The sequence below is a fragment of the Halictus rubicundus genome, unplaced genomic scaffold (genome assembly GCF_050948215.1).
Source record: "Halictus rubicundus isolate RS-2024b unplaced genomic scaffold, iyHalRubi1_principal scaffold0025, whole genome shotgun sequence".
NCBI lineage: Eukaryota > Metazoa > Arthropoda > Insecta > Hymenoptera > Halictidae > Halictus > Halictus rubicundus.
In genome coordinates this window covers 1046931-1062717 of record NW_027488566.1, presented here as the reverse complement: position 1 = coordinate 1062717, position 15787 = coordinate 1046931, and the positions used below count along the sequence as shown (strand labels likewise).

The window sequence follows — 15787 nt, the reverse complement described above, 5'->3', positions numbered from 1 at the left end:
GAGGAGGAAGAGGACAAATCTATTGGTGAGGAGGTTGGTGGTGGTATAGGAGGAGGATTGAGCAACGATGTCGACGTTGCTCCATGACTTTCCGGCGAATCGGCCTCTAGAAGTCGCCGGAGCTCCTCATCGGAGTCACGGGCACTCGTTAATGGAAAGGGGCGTTTCCGTCGCCGAGGCTCCCCATCCGACGAGGTGGTCTTATATCTCGCCGGTTTCTGAATCGTCCTCTCTGGTCGACGGTTTGGAATCTGAAAAACATATGAAAAATAATATAATGATATACCGATAATATATACAATATTTTAGATTAATTATATGATACAGGAGACTGAAACTTACCTGTTCCATTGCCCCAATTGTTGCCTACGAAATTCGCTTCTCGAAATAATCTTCCTTATGGGATGCACGATAGCGAATGACCGTAGCGATTTGCATTTTTCTGCATGCGGTCGTTATAAACAAATGACATTCAAATCCCGCGCCAACTGTGCGCATGCCCTTAAGGAACTAACACAATAATACGCGTAAATATTAATGCACACATTATTAATTTAATTATTTTAATTCTTAATTTTTTATTTTAATTCATTAATTTCTTTTAAAGCTATAATATGTATAACTTTTAATTTATGATGCGCGTATGTTAGGTGTTGCGCGTTACGGGATCATGCGCAGTGCAGTTTGCGACACCAGACCGGGAACAACACCTCTCACGACGAAGGTGTCGGTGTTTCGACACAAACATGTTTGATTAGTGATTCCTTTGTTAGTTAATTACTAATTATTAAGTTCGTGAATTAACTCTGAAGCAGTGAATTTTGGATGAGCAGTGGATTCGAAGGAAGGAAGGATAGAAGCAGAGAAGACGCCAGATAAGTATTGCCACGTGGTATTGTTACCAATACACGTAACACATTATTAGATATTTTGTATATTCTTTATTCAGTTTTCTTTTACCCCCATGGATCGTGGATTTTTGAAAAATTCGGTTTCGCGAAAACCGTATAATAAATTAAGTGTTCGAGCAATCAGCTGTTCGGTGCCGCTGTGCGTCCGCACGCACACACAGCAAATTAGCGATTGCCGAACTTTGTTTGTATCGAGGACTCGGCCGTCGTCGCGGTTCGCCTCTCTCTCTCCCCGCACACTTCGGGCGGACCGAGTAGTTCGGGGTGCGCGGCGAGGGGAGAGAGCCGCGTCAATATACACGGCAATCCGTCGAGCCCTCGCTCTCTTTTCCGAGAATCGCAGTGGTAACAGTAATAAATCAGTTAGCTCTCCCACAAATCACAATTTTATTTCTCTCAAATCATTCGGATCGCAAGTTAAAGGTTCCTCGTTACGGAACCCAACGAAGATCCAAAACATTTGGTGCCGAAACCCGGGAATAGAGTGTGTCGATTTCTCTATTCCACTTGATCCAACGCAGAATTACGAAGAATTCTGTGCATCACCGCGAGTTCCGTTGTGCGCTTCCCTTGTCTCCTCGAGTGATCCGCGAGTGCATCGAGCATCTTCCGAGGGTCCGTCGCAGACAATCAGGAAGCACCTAAAAGGAAAAGAGCAGACGTGAATTCTCCGAATAGAACTCGTGAGACCGTCCTCGAAAAACGGTAATTAGACCGCGTGGCGAACCGTTACGAATTCGAAAATTCCGTGACCTTCCACCGGGACACCAACGGTTCTCGAACCGACCGAGGCAAGGTGTTTACCGCGGTACGCGTAAAGTCCGTTGTCCTTCGCGTCTCGATCAGTTGTTTTTTTACTTTCGTATGAATTTTAACTGCCGAAACAATGCCGCAAACGTTCAGCGATGTAGTGGTCGCTCAGGAGGAGATCGCTGGCCGCATCAAGAACTGCATCATCAATACCGGCAAATTGGGGGCAGCGAAACTCTCCGCGGTCGTATTGCAGAAAAGAATCGAGTTGTTGGAGAGTTACTGGCGCAACTTCACCGCAAATCATAACGCTATGAGACCGATGCCAGATTACGCCGCCAGTGACTACAGGAAGAGAGGGCTATACGACGAAGTCGAGGAAGAATACATCCAGAACTCCTCTTCAGACTGGGAGAAAATGTTTCCGGATCCGACGATCATGCCGTCTTTCGTGGAGATTCGAGACTTCCTCGAATCACGAATCCATGCCTTGGCCTCGACCCAAGAGCCGATGTGTTCGTCAACAACGACCAAGCGAGAGGAGACACGAAAATCCGAACAGAGGACGGCCATGACGGTACAAATGACCAAAGGGCCATCTGCGAAGGCTAGCAACGTTCGGAAGTGCCCGTTGTGCTCGGACAATCACCAGCTAGGGCACTGCAGCCAGTTTAAAACCCTTAGCGCGCCGGAACGCAAGGAATTTGTGTATCGAAATAAACTGTGCGTTTCGTGTTTCTCGGGAAACCACTTGCTCGCGGCGTGCCCGTCTTCTTATCGGTGTATGGTGTGCGGCGGTCATCACCACACTTCGCTTCACGAGGCGTTCCGGAAGAGTGAAGCTCCCGCGCAGCCAAGCACAAGTTCGGTGAATACGTTCAGGTCGAATCGCGTTGTTTTACTGGCCACCGCGCGCGTCCAGTTGAAGTCCCCGAACGGTCGCAGTGTCTTCGCTCGCGCGTTACTCGATCCCGGGTCCGAACTGTCATTCGTGACGGACGATGTCGTGCAAGCGTTACGTCTTCCGCGCCGGGACGTAGAGGTTCATTTAACCGGATACCAGGAGATAAACGTGGGCACGGTACGTCACGAAGTGTCCGTGTTACTCGCGTCTAGTCGCGATTCCAATTTCCAACTCGCGTTAAGCGCGCTGGTGACGCGAAAAATTACCGCTCCGACTCCAGCGGTAGAAATTAATGACGAGAAGTGGATTCACCTCCACGGACTCCCGTTGGCCGACGAGGACTTCCGCTCTCCGAATAGGGTGGAATTACTTCTGGGGGCAGATGCGTGTGGTCACCTCCTCCTCGAGAATCGAATCGGACCAATGGGTACTCCTCCAATTGTTCGAACGCCCTTCGGCTGGGCGCCGATGGGCACAACCTCATCCACGAAGAATGACAGCGCTGGACCTCGGGTGCGATCCTTGTTAGTTCAGCCTGCACGAGACCTCCGAGACGATTGGCAGAGGTTCTGGGAGCTGGAAGAAGTACCAACGAGTGCAATAAGCACGCCTCAGGACGAAGCATGCGAAAAGCACTTCCAGGATACGCACCGCAGAGATCAGGATGGACGCTACGTTGCGCGCTTACCGTTCGTTGCCACCCCAGGCACCGATGTCGGGGTTCCGCGATCGGCTGCCGTTCGCTTGCTCTTATCGTCCGAAAGGAGACGAGAAAAGGACGAGATGCTCCGACAGAAATACTCCGAATTTCTGGAGGAGTACGAACGGCTCGGGCACATGGAGTTCGTCTCGCGACACTCGACTGGCGGGGGGAGAGGGAGAATTACCTTCCGCATCACGCCGTGTGGCGGGAAAAGGGATCTGGAAAAAAATAAGAGTAGTTTTTAATGGCTCTTACGTTTCAGGCAGAGGCAGTACCATTAACGATTACCTGGCTGCCGGACCGAAGCTCCAAACTGACCTCTGGGCCGTAATAACGAGGTGGCGATTCCATCGGCATGCCTTTTCGACGGACATTGTAAAAATGTTTCGCCAGATCAAGGTGCACCCAGAAGACAGTGACTGGCAGAGGATCGTCTGGAGGAACGATCCAAGCGAGGAAGTACGGGACTTCCGTTTGACGACGGTGACCTACGGCACGACGTCGGCTCCGTATCTCGCCTCGAGAGTACTGCTCCAACTTGCCGACGACGAGAAGGCTCGATTTCCGCGGGGTGCAGCGATTCTCCGAGCGAATTCGTATGTCGATGACATTCTGGCCGGAGGAGATGACATCCACGACACCGAGGAGGCTCGACGTCAACTCACGGACATCCTGACGGCGGGCGGATTCCCGCTGGATAAGTGGGCGACCAATTACTTGTCGTCGAGCTCCGGTCTCGTTCAGTTGTTGCAGGGTCACCAAGAGGCAGGAGCACTGGGACTCAAATGGAGCACAGCGAACGACACTCTGTCTCTTGCGGCTCCGAAGCTCAGGACTGCCACACCAGGTCAACGATGGACCAAACGATTGGTTTTGTCTGAGACGGCCAGGCTTTTCGATGCATTGGGCTGGTTGTCTCCGATCACCATTGCTGCGAAGATCTTGCTGCAGGACCTCTGGTTGTCTGGGTTGTCGTGGGACGAGCCGCTGTCTGAGCTGTTCTCCGAGCGATGGAAGCAGCTTCGATTCGAGATGGAGAGGACCGATCGAATCACAGTTCCGAGATGGATTGGCTATCGCGCGGCGACCAGCGACAGTATAGAGCTGCACGGATTCAGCGACGCGTCGGAAAGGGCATACTCTGCAGCCGTCTTCATAAGGGTGCCAGTTACCGGTGCAAGGGCCGAGACGCACCTACTGATGGCGAAGACCAAGGTCGCTCCAACGAAACCACAGAGCATTCCCAGGCTGGAGCTGTGCGGCGCTCTACTGCTGGCCCGATTGCTGAGAGCAGTAGGAGATTCGATGCGGCCTCACAGCGTGACTATGCATGCGTGGACCGATGCATCGGTCGTCCTAGCCTGGGTGAGATCTCATGCTTCCAGGTGGAAACCGTTTGTGGCGCATAGGGTGGCCGAGATCCAGCGCCTGCTACCGGACGCTGAGTGGCGACACGCGAGGACAGACGAAAATCCTGCGGACTTTGCCACGCGTGGGATTTCAGCGCAGGTACTGGTCGACGATGACCTCTGGTGGAACGGTCCCTCGTGGTTGTCAGGGCCTTAGAAGGATTGGCCTGGCGCACGTGACGTCGACGAGAGCGAGGCTCCGGAGCGCAGAGTGACGGTGACGACGACGACGGTCAGGAAGACGAAGTCCGGCGACCATCCCAGTCTGCGAGCCGTCTTCGAGTCGCCCTGGGACCCTCTCCGATTCTCGTCAGCGTTGAGGTTGGTCCGAGTGACCGCGTATATGCGACGCTTCGCAAACAACGCTCGCTCCATCGGTACACCGCAGCACGGGTTCCTGACAGCCACTGCTACAGTTGATGGTGAAGAATCACCACCTCCCTTATTACTGCCATGATGTTCTATCTCTCTCATTCTATTAGAAAATTGTTGAAGGGGTTGTCCTGGCTTTCTGCAATATTTTCTAAAAATGGACATGTTGCTTTCATACGGGAAAGCTGAAAATGAATCTAATGTACCAAAACGTCTGACGTCATCCGCCAAGTGGAGAAGACCGTGGACATTATAAGAATTAAATGTTGGGCCATAGAACTTTTCACAACGACGAACAAATTGTTGCAAAGCTCCTTCTGCAAACTTTAAATATGTGCTAACAAAAACCTGTGAAACCATTATTCTTATGGCACTGTGCAGAAACAAGAAGTGTCGATATACATTATCCTTCAGCACTCCATAGGTGACAACTGGACCAGTATACAAAACAAATTGCCGACATTCTGTTGCTTTAAATTTGGAAAATAAATCTATTGATCTAGGACGCCTTGCAAACTCGGATGGACAATATTTATTGATCCTTCTCATTCTCTCTGAGATTGTGAAAATTTGTCGAGAAGATAATTTTGAAAATGGGGAATATTTGCCATACACCCAGGCAGATAACAATTTTTTAATGACACCTAGACATACGAGATGCATATACTCGAATGGCACCTGTGATACCATTCCTATTGGCATCAAAGCTAATGGACTTTGACCATCTTTATGATGATCCTCATCGGAACACCTGGTATATTCCTCATTACTTCGTAAAGGATGTTTAATACCATTGAAAACCTGACGACCTCTTTCCTGTGTACCACAAACTTTGCACTTGGAACAAGGTCGATGAGACATATGGCCTTTGTGATGAAGTATAAAGGCTCGAGCTGGTGCATCAGCAATAAAACACCTTAATACGACTGGAATTTTTTTCTCGTGGAACGTAATGCCTCCATTTGAAATTATCAAGTTTATGTCAGAGACAAATTTTTGAAGATAATTGTTACAATCCTCGGTTTTTTGGGTGCCTTTATAAATCCCTACTACAATGGGTTTACTATTAAGATATTTACAATTCTGACTTGAATAGGCCAAATTTGAATTGTATTGGAACTATCTAATCTACATCCATCCACGTGAAAATATAATTGCAACTCTCCAGGAATTACTGGAGAACATTGAGATAACTGTTTAACTATTTCCAACTCTACATCAAAATAAACATACTCTCCTAGTTCTACCACAGAGGTGACCACACTGGTACGTGGTGTACGAATGAGCGTTCTTATATCTTTCGGCAAACTAGAAAAACACGAATGGGTACGTAGAAGAGATAAGATGTTGTTCCCCTGAGTGTGCGTTAAATTATTGTCCACAAAGCAAGATGCCCAACGATCACGAAATGATACTTCTGAAACGGTACCAGCAGATTCCCAAACCACATCATAGCATGAAGAGGTAGAAGAGGAATCATGCGTGAATGAAGATGTGGTGGGAATATTAAGAAGACTTTCATTATTATTATTACTGACAGGCACGGAAAAAGAAGACGTGCTGGGAATGTCCTGCAGATTATCAACATTAGGGGGACTTTGTAATTTATTGTCACGTGAAAACTTCCTCAAATATGAAGCTATTTCGCGCCGAATACTTCGTTTCTGCCTAGCGCCTAATTTATTATACGGTTTTCGCGAAACCGACTTCTTCAAAACTCTACGATCCATGGGGGTAAAAGAAAACTGAATAAAGAGTATACAAAATATATAATAATTTGTTACGTGTATTTGTAACAATACCACGTGGCAATACTTATCTGGCGTCTTCTCTGCTTCTATCCTTCCTTCCTTCGAATCCACTGCTCATCCAGTCTTCACTGCTTCAGAGTTAATTCACGAACTTAATAATTAGTAATTAACTAACAAAGGAATCACTAATCAAACAAGACAGAATAAGTGCGTGTGTCGAAAATTATAACATAATCACATTATATATAAGTGTTACATCCGATCCACTCGTCGCGGATTGCAACAATGACGAAGAACTTGCCGAACCCTTAGTACGGTAATTTAACCCTTTCGTTACGGGTGCCGACTATAATCGGCGGCCGCGAGACGACCTGTGTGTACAGGAGCCGACTATAGTCGGCGTTAACGAGACAACCTGTGTGTACGGGTGCCGACTATAATCGGTACAAAGTGTACATACAAGACTATACATAGAAAACTACCGACATGCAAAGTGTACACTTCGCACGGATGGCGCATATTGCCAACAACGTCAGCCTGAAGCTAAAAACCAGACGACCCACGATTACACCATCACTGGGTGTTCGGTTTCGAGATGTGACCGTAGCCTTATAGCCTCATTCGTCACGCCTGGCCCTCACGCCCTTGTCATCGTCAAGGCCCGTGAGGGTCTGAGACACGCGTCCGCGGCCCCTTGGGCCATCTGGTTCAGACCAAACACGAGTCCCACTGTTTCAGAAATACGCAATTTCTAAAGGGTACCGGACGTAGAGTACTTAGGAGTCTCGTGTTCAAGGTCTGAACCCGATGGTTGTCCATCCACTCGGGACAAGGGGTCATAAATTTGCACCACCATGTGCAGGCCACTCGGGTCTCTTCGTCACGCTGCACGGGGGTCCCGTCGTTCCAGAATTTCCCGAAGTTTCTGTGATTGACCAGGGGGTAAGGACTTCCAGCTCCGCCGTGGAGGACTGTCCGTAAGATCCGCCTCCCTCAGGTCAATCAACGAATGGGAATGGGTCTTTCGGGATTTTCGGGTCCATCCCTTAGAAGAGTTGGACACCAACGAGATGGCCAGCAAACGGACCTTTTGACCCAGACGAAGCAGTCTGTCAGAGTCTTCCTTTCGTATCATACGCTCGCACAGCAAACGCAGCAGTCATTCCGTTGTTATCAGACTTTCGCAATCGTACGCAACCACAGAACTTTCAATCGGATCCCGTTACCCAATATTAAATTGGCGGGTAACTTTTCGGCGCCACGGATACGCGACGCATTCACAACGGTGAATCCGAGCCTTACAACCTCGGGTGGATATACAGTCGAAATCCGCGCGGCACACTCGATAGTCGCATCGCAAAACACTGGATCAGGTTATTCGGCTATCGAAACTTGCCAGTTAGTCGTTCCTAAACCATTCGAGAGTAAAATATTATTGTTTTCATTTATTGAAACAGTCCCTTGCGGGCCACACGGGGATACCGCACCATCCCCGTCAAGGTGGTGGGCCTCCTCGCAATGGTTCCACCGTTCCATTTGGCGTCGGCAGAGCGTGGGAAGTTATACCACATCGCCTGCTCGTTCCGCCGCCGCCGGAGGTGAAGCTTATGCGCGGGGAGGATGAGGATCTTGTGGCTCTGATACGCCAGGCACGGGCGGACACGTTTGCTGAATGGGGGAAACTGCTCGCCCCCTCGACGCTTCCGACCGTACGGGCCCTCCTGTCCATATTTGATATATGGTGTAGAAAGGCGGGGTTGTATGGCGGGGAAGGTTGACCTTCCGTCTCACGCAGTTGCTCTCCGGCCACGGGTGCTTTGGGGAGTACATGCGCAGGATGGGGCAGGAGCCAACGGCGCAGAGTCACCACTTTGGTAATAAGTAGGTGAAGATGTAAACAGTAGGGTAAGTTATATTAAGTTAGTTTAAGAATTACTTGCAAGAGTACTGCCGACGTATGTAAATAACATGTCATGTTATTATGTTACATGACGTGTTGGCCGCAAAACGCACAAATGCTGACCTTCAAAGATCTTAAAGCTGCACCTCGTTGGGGAACACCGGGTGGATGACACGCACGGTAAACCAGTAAAAATGTTTTATCTCACAGAAAGAGATACAGATTCACAGCAGCCAAATCGGAAAACACTTCAACAAGCAAGCGCTTTAGGAGAAGCTTTCCTCGGCGTATCAAGCAGAGATTGGTGCGTGTCACAAGCACATTCGAAGCGAGATCACCGTCACAACGCTAAACTGATGCGGATACCTGCACAGACTAAGCCTTAAAATCAAGATGCATGGGGTACTAAGTACCAAAAAGTGGGATCCGATAATCTCTGGGGATTGAAATGTACAGAAGTGAATGTGTGGCCTACCCATGTTGTCGGCGCTAGTATGCATGAGATACATCCTGACATAGCAGCAAATAACCCCAGCGTCAGGTGATATGGAGCGACTGATTCATATTGGGTGCTCTGGGCAACTGTTGCTGGGGATAAGGAGCAGTTTATAATTAGGTCGAAACAGCCGTTTATATTTTTCTGCAAAGGACTTGTTAGAGTTGTTTTAGCTCATGTAATTGTTAGCAAAAACAAACTTCCTTTCAGGGCAGTGCATTTATGCGTTGTCACGTCCGGTGGTTCGACGATAAATGAATAAACGCTTAGATAAAGAATTAGTATTAATTATTATAGAAAAACCCGATGATGTCGCGCGAGAGGAAATAAAATAAGATTAAAATATATGTTAGCAATTCTACGCAGTTAGGTAGCGCGGAAAAAGACTCCAACTTATCTTCCTGCAAGACACGCAGACGAAGATCAGTTTACACCTTGGAAACAAACAAGAAGAATATTATGCCGAATTACAAGAAAAGACGTCGACTTCATAAGTAAAAGAACCCTGGCAACACACAGCTGACTAATCAGGAGACATTGAGAAGATCAACTCCTCAAAATGAGTTCAGTCAGTTAGTAAAAGATCCGTACGTTAGACGCGTCGCGCAATTATTAACAGTTCTTTTTAAAATCTATGAGTTTCGGCGTATAAGTCCCGCGAAGTGCGAGCCACTGCGGAAAACCAACGACTACAACCTGCGAGCGCCCTCCCGAAATCAGCGACTGCAAACTTGCGAGCGATCTCCGAAAATCAGCAACTCGATAAATTAATATTATTATAAAGCGAAACACTTGTAAGCCCTCTAGCTTATGCGCTATACAAAATCCCTGCTTGTAAAGTAAAGTCAAACTTCGAATATCTGATTCAGCACCTAATTCTGAATAAATCGATAATTTTGTTGTTTTTTAAAAATACGGATACAACTTATTTAACCAATCCTCAATTTCCCGAACCGTAGCCGATGAATGCAGGTAGGTTCAAAACTGCGACTTATCCCCAAAAAATTATAATCCGCCCCACCTGGGACATAACAAAAATTGGTGACAGCGGTGGGATAAAGCGCAGTGACAAAGACCTTTGATCAACAAAATATTAGAAAATTTTGGAAAGAACCTTCAATATATGAGTATGTATATCGGAAAATTAGTCCAGAGAAGCTGCTATCAATCCTCAGCACATCAACTTGTATGGGTAAACCAGTGATAAATTACATCAGAAACCCTGATATCCCAGAGACCAACTATATAAAATGGATGAAGGTAATAGCGAGACAAAGGATCAATTCAGAAAGACAACAATGCCTATCCCAAGGCCGAATTATCGCCCAGAGGAAGAGGTGTTACAAGAATTCTACGGGCCTATAGATGGGGTAGTACCGACCCACTATCCAGAAACATACCGGAACCTCCTGAATCTGTACTGTGTCGTCGCACCACGACAAGAGACGTGCTATATACATCACTGAAATAGGATATGTCGTGCGTGTTATGGCCGCCTGATCAGAAGGGAACAATGGTATTGTGAAGAAAGAGGCTGGCACATCTTGTGTCAGTTAGATCCAGCCCAAACCTACTCCAAATATGGACTGCCCGCCGGCAATTTGCCGGACCGAGACGTATGGAGGAGACGTATGGACTACCGCCCCGAAGAGGAGGTATTGAAGGAATTTTATGGGCCGATAGATGGGGTAATACCACACCATTACCCTGAAACGTACCGGAATCATCTAAATTTATACTGCGTGGGTACATCACAGCAAGAAGCATCGTACGTGTACCACCAAAATAGGATATGCCGGACATGTTATGGCCGGCTAGCCCCAAGAGAGCACTGGTACTACAAGCAAGGGGCTGGCACATCATGTGTCAGCTGAACCCGGCCCAGACCTACTCCAAATGCCAAGACTGCGGTCGGCAACTAGAAAGGGTCCGTCAGGCATGGGAGTGCACGGAATGCATCGAAGAGCACTTCGAAATGAACGTGGACGAGTGGTGGCTAATCCACACTGGCTACGCCCAAGAAGTAGTCACCCGATGGTGACAAGCGCACCCACACCATGTACACATTTTTTTTTCTTCTCTTTTCATTACATTTGGATCCTGCAGTGCAGGAATATTAGCAGTCCTTATAATCCTCAAATTTATAAAGGTGTCACGTCCGGTGGTTCGACGGCCAACGAATAAACCCACAGATGAAGAATTATTATGAGTTATTATGGACATCCGATGATGTCGCGCGAGGAGAAGTAAAAATAGGATTAAGATATATGTTAAAAATTCTACGCAGTAAGGTAGCAGGAGAAACGACTCCAACTTATCTTCCTGCAAGACACGCAGATGAAGATCAGTTTTCACCCTGAGAACAAACAGGAAAGGTGTCCAATTATGCCAAATTATAAGAAAAGACGCCGACTTCATGGTAAAAAGATCCTGTCGGCATACAGCTGACTAGTCAGGAGACATCAAGAAGATAAAAAGATGCAAGGTAGAGACTCCTGTGTCAGCATCTTTGAAAAACAAAGGACTGTCCATCTTATAAAAAGGGGGACCAACTCCTCAAATTCAGTTATAAACAGTCAGTCAGTCAGACAATCGTGAACAATCAGTTATTCAGTCATAGTCAATAGTCCAGTAGTCTCTTTTGAAGTTAAAATAGTTCGTTCAGTTGTTTCGCGACAAACCGTTTGTTACGAACTCTTCGGATCTTTCACGGCGTTGAAAGATTTCCGTTCCGTTCCGTTGAAAGTTTTCCTGTTCGGAGAAACAGGGTGGCAGGAGAAAGGCCGACGGATCGATTGTCACAAGGTGAAGAGAGAGAATAACACGCTTGATTTGTATCGATGGTCGATTGTACAGAGACTGCATCGATCGGTCGTTAGCGCGATCGCTCCTGACGCCCGTCCCCCGCGCGGCCCGCGAGCTGCTCGATCCGCCCGGGACTCGCGGGGCGCGGGAGGGGACGCAGGGACCACGTCGCGCACGCGCCGTCGAGCTAGTCACCTGAGTCGTGTATTTGCATATATGTACAGTGTTGGTTCGTTACAGAATGAAATTGAAATATTGAAATAGACATTATGTACAGAGCACATATTTTATGGAGTTTGGAAGCCCCTCTGCCTCCTCTCGTTTCCCATGTTGAAATCTCCAACACCGTTTCAAAGGCCAGTGTCAGCAGTCGGAGTATATTGTAACCGAATCCGAACCCGTGATCACGGTAATATTAATATTATTATTATTATCAAACTAATATTAATATTATTATTATTATCAAACTAATATTAATATTATTATTATTAATCAAACTATTTGTAAGCACTCCAGTATATGCGCTATACAAACCATATTTGTAAAATCAAATTTGTAATCTCTGATTCAGAACAACACTTTGAATAAATCAATAATTTTGTTGTTTTCAAAATAAGGGTACAAAGTTATTTAAACGATCCTCAATTTTCCGAACCATAGCCGGTGTATGCAGGTAGGTTCGAAACTGCGTCCTATCCTCTTAAAATCGTAATTCATCCCACTTGGGACGTAACAATATCAAAGCTTGCAAAGGAGTATCTTTGTGTTATGGCAACATCTGTTCCTTCCGAAAGAGTATCCTCAAAGACTGGCGAAATAATTAGTAAAAAAAAAAGAAATAGATTAAAAGACAATATAGTGAATAAAATATTGCTTCTTAATATGTACAAAATAAATCCTTTATTATGTCTATTTCGTATATTTTCGTTTTATCTACGTTTTTTTCTTGCCGAAATGTTCCAGTATTTCCACTCGCGGCATTTCTATACTCATGTCAGGTCCGAACTCACAGTCAAATTTAAAGCATCGAGATATTTGAAGGAATCATTTGGCAATCGATACATATAGTATAGAAACAGCTTATAGTGATCATGAATAGATTACTTCTGCGAATTTGATTGCAAAGTGGAAGAACATTGACCCCATCGACTCGATACTTTCATAGGGTGTATTAACGAAAGTTTGTTGTGCATTGTAGGTATTAACGAAAGAACCCTCCCCCGCCCTAAAGAACAAATTCGGTCATTCAAAATAGGCAGAATTTTTCATCAAAATAGACAGTTTTTTTCGAATATCTCGGAAAATAAAGAGACCGCCGCACAGTGCGGACAAATGGCCTGTTTTCGGGCACTTCTCGTAATTTGGTTATTAATGTATATATTAATATATATATACGGCACTAAAACTCAAGGAACGTAAAGAATATATTTCGCAGAAGTTATAAGGGAATAGCAATCCCTAAGACCCCTATCCTATAAATTCCAAATTCAAGAAAACAAGATCTATTCAAATTAAAACATTGATAAAGAAATAATGAGAAAATACCTGCAAAATTACTTCTTAACCGTTGAAAACGAAACATGAGGCCCTGAGGTGACCGAGGAACTACTCCGTGAGGTAAAGAGCGAACCAGCACTGCATTGTAACGCCAATTTCCCCCTCTCCTATTCAACATCGATGACGACCAACGACCACCAGTGCGTCTCAACGCCCACGCTATCTCGACCAACCGAAACTCGCCCTATCTCACCCAGACGGAAACCGTTGACATATCTCTGGACCACAGACCCCCATTGTACACTTATCGACTCCCAAATTAACGATATCTAATTCCGGCCACAAAAACGCCCATTGATATAACTTAGTATAAATAGGACCCCCGTTGCCCCAATGCTGCCGCATCATATTCATACAAACACCGTCGATGATCGCATGGAAAGCGTTCGAGCTGGTTCGAGCGGTTTCTTTTCTTACTTTCGGATCTGTCGAAATTTGGAGGCTTATTCCTTCTTAATTTAAAATATGGAATTTTCAATTGTAAATAATTGTACGATCATTTGAATATTCGTTAACTTGTTTAAAAATCTTAATTTTTTAAACGTTCTATATGAATATAACACGAATATATATATGTAAATGTACAGAAGAAAAGGATAGTTTTAAAAATTATGTTTTGTATATATTGTTAACAAATGGTAACACATTTTGAAGAGTATTATTTTCCGACGTGGAAATGAAAGGTATAAACAATCACGGCATGATAATTGTTTCAATGTAGACAGACAGCAAACAAAAAAAAACCTGACCGCAAAAATAAGAAATATTATAAAAAAAACAAAAAACCCGACTGCGAAAAGAACTAAAAAGATAAGAAACAAAAAACTAATTTATTAAATAAAATATTGATAATAAATAAAACAAAAAATAAAATAGAAATAGAAAGTATAAATTATTAATAATTCTTTTCGCAGTCAGATTTTTTGTTTTCTTAATTATTTTTATCTCTTATGTAAAATCTATAAAAATTACAATCTCATTGAAGATAGTCCAAATGATGTCGTGTTTGGACTCATTTTCATCGGAATAAGCTCGACAACTTATTTGTATTAACAATATTATTCTGATTAAAAATATAAAAGTTTAAATTGCCAGTAATGCTCGATTCTCCATCTGTTTACATTGTAAGCTGTTGGTCGGTCGCTGGTCTTTGACGTTCTGAGCTCGAAGAGTCACGAAGTATCGGAGTGAAACAACTACCAATCCAATTGCAAAACTTCTTTATTTTTCATTATTTTTTAACGGAACTTGCACCGACTAATTCGTGGCATTCTTCTGATTAAAATGACACTGAACACGGTACAAATTGGACTGTATCTAGTATTTTTATTCGTAGATTTATCCGAATGCTTCGAATAAATCTTCGGATAACTTTGGCCAGCTCGACGAATAAACGGCGACGAGGTCTGACGACACCCGACAAGCGCCGAACGTCGAAGACCCAGCGACTGACAAACGGCATACAATGTATAAGCAGATGATGAATCGCGCACGAATGAAAGTTTGAACTTTTAGATTTTTCAATGTACCTTCATGAAATTGTGACGAGTGAATTGATGGGATTTTCCTGATGAAAATGAGTTCAAATTCGAGTGTAATCGAACAATTTTCATTGATACGTAATGTTACGATAAAAATTACAATCTCATTGAAGATAGTCCAAATGATGTCGTGTTTGGACTCATTTTCATCAGGAAAATCCCATCAATTCACTCGTCACAATAAGACGAGTAAATAATCGCTTCGTACTTTCGTATTGTAAAGCGCGCGACGATGAACTGGTCAACCAATTTTGTCACATATTGGTTACAAATCGGTGAGAGAACAAAAGATAGTGCAACAAATGATTGAAGTATCTCTCTCGCTCTCACCCCCGCTTTCTTTCTCTTTCTCTTTCATCACTGCTTTCTCTCCCTTTCTCTCTCACTCTCACCAAAAAAAAAAAAAAAAATGAAATGACAACAGTCAAAGACAAATGAATGTAACACCAGTGAATAACGTGCGATTGTTAGAAAGAAAGTTGCCGTCGAGCTGGAAGCATCGTAAGTACCCTTCATCCTTACTACGCCTGTCTCTTGTAGGAAATCTCTTATTCTTTTTTTCACGCGGCTTTTCTATGAAATTTGACCGAACGCATCTTCATATTGGTTTTTTGTACAGTTTGCTTTGGTTTAATACAAGTTTCCTATTTATCTGCAAATCTGTTTTCACGCGGTATGGTACATCCTG

The 15787-nt window shown here is 45.0% G+C and overlaps 3 protein-coding genes and 1 long non-coding RNA gene across 4 annotated transcripts in view; 1 reads left to right on the top strand and 3 right to left on the bottom strand.

The window, feature by feature from the left end:
- Positions 1 to 15787, top strand: part of LOC143363140 (uncharacterized) — a 458910-nt gene that overhangs the window by 101300 nt on the left and 341823 nt on the right. The gene's annotated exons all lie outside the window — the stretch shown is intronic.
- The window catches only part of LOC143363148 (uncharacterized), an 839400-nt gene that overhangs the window by 817136 nt on the left and 6477 nt on the right, over positions 1 to 15787 (bottom strand). The gene's annotated exons all lie outside the window — the stretch shown is intronic.
- On the bottom strand, positions 1352 to 3625 carry LOC143363154 (uncharacterized). The gene is made up of 4 exons (XM_076803754.1): positions 3544 to 3625; positions 3254 to 3427; positions 2878 to 3141; positions 1352 to 1552 (listed from the first exon to the last, which is right to left on the bottom strand). Exons 1-4 carry the CDS (start codon positions 3623 to 3625, stop codon positions 1542 to 1544), a joined length of 531 nt encoding a protein of 176 aa, XP_076659869.1. The 3' UTR covers positions 1352 to 1541.
- Positions 4831 to 5770, bottom strand: LOC143363153 (uncharacterized). The gene has a single exon (XM_076803753.1). The coding sequence runs from the start codon at positions 5749 to 5751 to the stop codon at positions 4831 to 4833; it is 921 nt and encodes a 306-aa protein (XP_076659868.1). The 5' UTR covers positions 5752 to 5770.

Excerpts from the sequence above, each read along its gene's own strand:
- LOC143363154 (XM_076803754.1), bottom strand. The coding sequence starts at position 3,625 with ATGCCGATGGAATCGCCACCTCGTTATTACGGCCCAGAGGTCAGTTTG. Across the intron at positions 3,428-3,543 it reads CAGCCAGGTAATCGTTAATG|TCGAGTGTCGCGAGACGAAC; the intron begins GTACTGCCTCTG and ends TCCCCCCGCCAG. Across the intron at positions 3,142-3,253 it reads GCCTGGGGTGGCAACGAACG|CTCCCAGAACCTCTGCCAAT; the intron begins GTAAGCGCGCAA and ends TACTTCTTCCAG.
- LOC143363153 (XM_076803753.1), bottom strand. The coding sequence starts at position 5,751 with ATGCCAATAGGAATGGTATCACAGGTGCCATTCGAGTATATGCATCTC.